This window comes from Syngnathoides biaculeatus, chromosome 10 (genome assembly GCF_019802595.1).
Source record: "Syngnathoides biaculeatus isolate LvHL_M chromosome 10, ASM1980259v1, whole genome shotgun sequence".
Lineage (NCBI taxonomy): Eukaryota > Metazoa > Chordata > Actinopteri > Syngnathiformes > Syngnathidae > Syngnathoides > Syngnathoides biaculeatus.
Window position 1 is genome coordinate 21,127,234 of NC_084649.1, and position 6,302 is coordinate 21,133,535.

Here is a 6,302-nt window from a genome sequence, read left to right on the forward strand (position 1 = left end):
GAGTGTGGGAACGTCGCGGACGCAGAGTCTCAGTGCAGGCTTAACATCGAGGACCCCCCCCCAAAAAGGCCCCCATCAAATCCAATCAAGCCCACTCCCGCCCCCCCCCCCCACATCCCTCGGGGGATTTGGCACACTTCACAAGGCGCTTTTGTTGACACCCTGCCACCGCGCAGATGCTTTCATTTACACTCAGCTCACAGTCTTGCGCCCTCTTAAATGGCGACTGAACGTACACAAAGGGTTGAAAAAAAAAAAAAGAATACAGACCCAAAAAAATGGAGTGAACGGCATATAATCTGCTATTTATGTGATCACAATTGAACAAAAAAAGGGGGAAAAGGTGGAGGAGTCAAACAGACTTAGAGACGCACGCCGAAAAAAAACAGGAAGTGAAGATGACGAGACAACGATGCACACCTGGACAAGGGGCCAGAAGCTGGAGGGAGCTGATTGGCTCACGCAAGTTAACGAAAACAGGAAGTTAAGAGGACGAGACAACGAGGCACACCTGGACAAGATGCAAACAGCTGGAGGGAGCTGATTGGCTAACGCAAGTTAGCGAAAACAGGAAGTGAAGATGACGAGACAACGAGGCACACCTGGACAAGATGCAAACAGCTGGAGGGAGCTGATTGGCTAACGCAAGTTAGCGAAAACAGGAAGTGAAGATGACGAGACAACGAGGCACACCTGGACAAGATGCAAACAGCTGGAGGGAGCTGATTGGCTAACGCAAGTTAACGAAATCAGGAAGTTAAGATGACGAGAGAAGGAGGCACACCTGGACAAGATGCAAACAGCTGGAGGGAGCTGATTGGCTAACGCAAGTTAGCGAAAACAGGAAGTGAAGATGACGAGACAACGAGGCACACCTGGACAAGATGCAAACAGCTGGAGGGAGCTGATTGGCTAACGCAAGTTAGCGAAAACAGGAAGTGAAGATGACGAGACAACGAGGCACACCTGGACAAGATGCAAACAGCTGGAGGGAGCTGATTGGCTAACGCAAGTTAACGAAATCAGGAAGTTAAGATGACGAGAGAAGGAGGCACACCTGGACAAGATGCAAACAGCTGGAGGGAGCTGATTGGCTAACGCAAGTTAGCGAAAACAGGAAGTGAAGATGACGAGACAACGAGGCACACCTGGACAAGATGCAAACAGCTGGAGAGAGCTGATTGGCTCACACAAGTTAACGACAACAGGTGGGGGAGAAAAAAAAGCCCAACGAGCAAGATATGAAACAAAACGAAATTCAATCAAAACAATATCGCATTCCCATCTTAAGCTTCATCGTGTGCTAAGTCCACTCTTTCTCCTCACAAGTAGAAAAAAAAATCTGCATTTCATCCTGTACATCGATTGCACATGCTTTTTACTTGCTGAACAGATGTGATGTGTCTCTCCTCTACTACAAATATGTAATAATAAATATTAGTTGATGAATGAAGTCAATTCAAAGGACTCATTTCCCCCAATTTAGTGACACTGTTGCCTCACTGTTATGCAAATAAAACTAGTAAACTTCTGTCCTGCGCTAGTAATACTGCTCGGCCCAACTCGTAGGCACGTGTCACGCACTAGTAGTACTAGTGCTCGTACTAGTAGTACCCTCCAAAAAGCCCACTGCTGATTTTGCCTTACTGGTTGCATATAGTTGGCTCAATAGTGTCCCGAAGTGTTCCTACACTAGTGTCCAAATGTCATACAGTAATCGAAAAACACCGACTGAGAAAGTCCTACTAGTGCAAACCTTGATGTTGCATAAACGCCCTAACGGCTTTCCATAAAGTTATTTTTGATCAACCCGTTTGAACGTTTATTTGCGATATGCTTGACACCCAACCGAATGTCCACGTACTAGTACACTCTTTGTCCTTACTAGTAGGACACCTTTAGCATACTGCTAGGATGTTACTAGTGTTTATAAAGTGTGCACCAGTTGACACCGGTATGTTACGAGTACACCTAGTGAGATTATGAAATTGTGTTCGTTAACTTGGTAGTCTAGTAGTGCTTGACTAGCACTAGTTACCACACAAGGACACGAAGAAACTCCACACAGGTGGGGCCGGGATTTGAACCCCGATCCTCAAAACAGTGAGGCAGGTTTAACCAGTCGTGCGCTGTTCCCCGATCAGGATTATATGGCGAGTTAATTCATTTTTATTTCATTTTAATGTGCCAAGTGTATTGCCATGTTTTTATTTTCCACCCTTGCTCAACACCTCCCTCCAGTGTTCGATAGTATTTATCGCCTACCAATTAGGAAATAAAGTGCAGTACTGCAACTGTATGTATTGATGTTCTTTTGGATCATTTTGCAAAAATTTAACCAGGAATATGATTACCCTAGAAAATCGGCATGTATTTTGTGATTAATTTGCATGAGTATTTCCAATTTTGTGACAATATGCACAGCGTCAGATGCTTATAATGGAATCAGTAAAATAGCATGAAATGGTTTTTTACTTTAAAATTAACGTAAACAGTTAATAACTAATTTATTGGACGCTCAATCACGTTTATATTTTAATTACATGCCGACAGACATAAAAAAAAAAAATATCATGCCACCTATATGCGAAACTTAATGACGCCCCAAAATACAAAAAAAAAAAAAATTAAAATGTAACCAGTGGAGCCAAAATGTTTTAATGCTATGAAAAATGAAGCGAACAGAATTTTGCTATAGCTTCAATCGCCTTTTAAAGAGAACACGCACATATTTTATGATACTACAGCTGCATATTTGTCCCTGCAGCCTTTTGAAATGAAAACACGGCGAGTCAACACGCGAGGACAAAAGTTTTTATTTGTCAATAATTAGCCTCACAATTTCCCCCCGGTCCTCTTCCCACTCCCCCCCGTCCGCCCAGTCTTCTTGGCAGAGTCCGCCCCGCGGGCCGGGCGCCGGCTGCGGCGCCAGCCGCTCCGCGGCGTCGGCGATCCGCCGGAGGCTCCCGTCGATGGAGGCGAGCAGCGGGAGGACGCCGCTCTGGAGGCTCCGCAGGTGGCTGTTGAGCGTGCTGAGCTCCCGCTCCAGCATCTCAAAGCCGCCCCGCTGGAGGTCCAGGAAGGGCCGGTCGCCCCGCTCTCGCCCCCTCCTTCGGCCGGACGGCCGCCGGTCGGGCGCGTCGCCGCTGCCGTCCGCCAGCTCCTCGCCGCTCCCGTCGACGCCCGCGTCGTCCTTGGGCTCGTCCGCCTCCTCGGCCGCCGGAGCTCGGGACTCGGCGGAAGGAGCTGGCACAAAACGTGGACCGCACATTCAGCCAAAAGTTCTGACCGTGTGGTCATTTGCGCTATTTGTGACGGGCCTGTAAAGCCCATTTTGCTATTTCGAAGCACGCGTCGCCGCCAAACGGTCGCGTGACACGAGTGGAACGACGCCACCGGGAAAAACTGTTTGGAATTTCTTCAATATCTGCGTAAACTGGACATAAAATGTAATCTCACCTTCATCTAAATCACAAAATGAAAGTTTCTGCTTCATTTGGTAAATTGTGTAATGGTAAGATTATAATATACAAATATTAGATCTCACATTGGTACTATTTAAATTTGATGATTTTCACATTTGACACATGAGAAATTATGAAAGATGAATCCCACATCGGTAACGTCCTTAGATGTCACTCTTAATATGATGCCTGCGTCAATTTTGGTGATATTATCAACTACTAGGAGACGATACGATAATGATTAATCATCAGCTCCTCGAACGTCTTGCTCAATTTTTCGGTATTTTATCTTTAATATTTGGGAATGACGCTCGTCGGAGCTCGCTCGAGTGTCCGGCGTTAAATATGTAAGTAATGTACAGCAAACAACGTGCTCAAAAAAAGCAGCCACAACGGCGACTTGAAGACAATTACCTGGTTCGAAGAATCCATCTTTTTTCCCCACCGGCTGTCCTTCAAAACAGAATAAAAACGTTGTAGAATCACGTAAAATATTATCATCAATAGTATCATATTAACGCCACGGTCTCCATTGATGTAATACAGAATTCCAGCACAGGGGGCGACAGAAACTATGCAGACAAGCCTGAAGGAAATATGCTAATACGTCAGAACACTTGCTAATTGTCAGCTGAATCATCTAACTTATTTGAATGCGTCATAAATCATTTCATTAAATCTTTTGTGTAGGTCTGTCTTAAAAGTTGTCGATCAAATACATCGTCTCGGGTTAGATTGGACACATTTGGAACCCGTTTGTCCATAACTGCGTATATAAACTTGGGTGCCGCTGTTGTACAGATGCTTTGCAATTAGCTAAAAACAATTAACATAAAAGGCTCACCATCGCTTTATGTCCATAAACTATGATAAATTGTCACCAAAGTTTAGGTTTACATCTCTACTTATGCCCATTTCAAAATCTGGAAGTTTAGCCCAATATCTTTGATATTAAGGGTTTTTCTCTCCATCGGCACTCAGTCCAGAGAAAAAGCTTAATGTCGCTTAATGTCACAAAAATATTCCAACGCTCGTTCCAGTCTTTTAGATTTTATGGACTCTCTTTTAAAAAACAACAACATTGCGTCACATTGGAAACGCTTATTGTCTGTAAAAGGCCAAATATCGGAACTATCATTCTGATATTTTCTGAGGTTGAAGTGGTGGACGCAGCCCGGCTACGTCATATAGAAGCGACGGTTTGTTGTTGTAATAGCGAATTCCAACCGATAGGGGGTGACAACATCGTATTACGCGTTTTAGACCGTCCCGAAGCTTTTTGCACGTCTTTGCTTGGCATCAGTCGGCAAAAAAAAAAAAACTTTGACATTGCGATAAAAAGCCAACAAAACTAGCTGTTTTGTTTCAACGAACGATCATGCGCGAACAGTGGGGGTGCTATCAAATTGTGCTCATTCCGCAGGATTCCGACGAGTTACCAGATACGCCGACCTCCACGCCTCCAAAACCTTCCCGGCTCACGGTGGGGATGGAAGCCACGAGCTCCTCCAGGGGGCTGAGGCAGGCGGTCGCCGCGGCTCCCCCGCGCGTCCCCTGCTGCTGCTCTTTGCGGATGCAACAAAGTTTATTTTTGGCCCTCCGCCTCACGTCGTTGAAGCGCTTCTTGTACTGGGCAGCGGTTCTCAGCAGGCCGTGGTTGGACTCATTCAAAATACTCGTGATCTCCTTCCACGCCAACTTTACCTCATCCGGCCGCGGAGCTCTGCTCGCGGTTCCGTACAGGCGTTCTTTGCGCGCCTCGACCTCGCGGATGAGCAGGTCGGTTTCCTCCTGGGAGAAATTGGGCTGTCTGCGCTCCGTCATGTCGTCACTTGATGTCAGGGGGCGACTTGCGCGCCGCACCGAAATGACGACGGGGGCTGTCGCTTTGTCTTCATCGTCGTCCTCTTCTTCCTCCTCCCCCTCCTGCTTCTTCTTCTTCTTCTTGTTCTTCTTCGACTTCTTCTGCTGCTGTCATCATCTTCAATGGTGCTAATCGCCGTTTGGCATCCGTTGTTTGCATTACCGCCATCTAGCGGTCTTCTTGCTCTCTTGATTCATTACCGAGCTCCACTTAAAAAAACAAGTTCATTATTTTGATGATGATTCTTTACATAAATATTAAACTGATAATAAAACTTATTAAAATACAAATGAATAATAAAAATGTGTGTGTTGCGTGATATATGTGTACAACACGTGGAAAACATATCATGTACCTAATAACGAATATGCACTCTTGAAACAATAAAACTTCATCTAAGAAATGTTCGTTTGCACTTTACAGCCACCGTAGAAACCAGAAAAGTAAATGTTCCATTAAAAAAGTCCTAAATCATAAAGATGAGTTAACTCTTCAAATGTAAATATTATTTTATGTCTTCAAATGATTAACTATGAGTGTAAACATTTTCAAAAGCACAGACAAACTAATACATTTGCACGGAAGTTGGCGATTTGAGGTCATATTTGGAAAATATTACGTTTGAAAACTTGTCAAAATGGCAAATGACCAGAAAACAGACAATCCGTCATCTTGTGCGTGTAATGTAATGGATTACAATCACATGAGTTGTGTAGTGAAATGAAATCATCTCGTTCCACGTAATTAGTTACTCTCTTCAGTACTATTTGAGATATATACGAATATATCTGAAATCTCTTTATGCCACACACTATTATTTATGGAATGTAACACGATGAACAGCAATATTGAATAATATGAATCATTATTCGTAACACTTTTGCATTTACCATTTTCATTGTACCTACGTTTCCGTATCCAGCGGCAGTGTCGGGGACCACGCCCACCTAACCGTGCGTGGCCGCCGATTGGCC

The 6,302-nt window shown here is 44.7% G+C and overlaps 1 protein-coding gene across 2 annotated transcripts; it reads right to left on the minus strand.

The window, feature by feature from the left end:
• Nucleotides 1-2,805: 2,805 nt before the first annotated feature.
• Nucleotides 2,806-6,297, minus strand: msantd4 (Myb/SANT-like DNA-binding domain containing 4 with coiled-coils). Of its 2 annotated transcripts, none has more exons than XM_061832615.1 (4): nt 6,219-6,297; nt 4,904-5,537; nt 3,879-3,917; nt 2,806-3,246 (listed from the first exon to the last, which is right to left on the minus strand). In XM_061832615.1, the coding sequence occupies exons 2-4, from the start codon at nt 5,286-5,288 to the stop codon at nt 2,816-2,818; spliced, it is 855 nt and encodes a 284-aa protein (XP_061688599.1). In that variant the 5' UTR covers nt 5,289-5,537; nt 6,219-6,297; the 3' UTR covers nt 2,806-2,815. The 2 variants fall into 2 exon arrangements, with proteins under 2 accessions (XP_061688599.1, XP_061688598.1); XM_061832614.1 differs by having other exon boundaries at nt 6,237-6,295.
• Nucleotides 6,298-6,302: the final 5 nt, after the last annotated feature.

Coding starts and splice junctions, on each gene's coding strand:
- msantd4 (XM_061832615.1), bottom strand. CDS start 5,288: ATGACGGAGCGCAGACAGCCCAATTTCTCCCAGGAGGAAACCGACCTG. Junction 3,918..4,903: donor CGTGGAGGTCGGCGTATCTG/GTAACTCGTCGG, acceptor TCTGTTTTGAAG/GACAGCCGGTGGGGAAAAAA. Junction 3,247..3,878: donor AGATGGATTCTTCGAACCAG/GTAATTGTCTTC, acceptor GTTTTGTGCCAG/CTCCTTCCGCCGAGTCCCGA.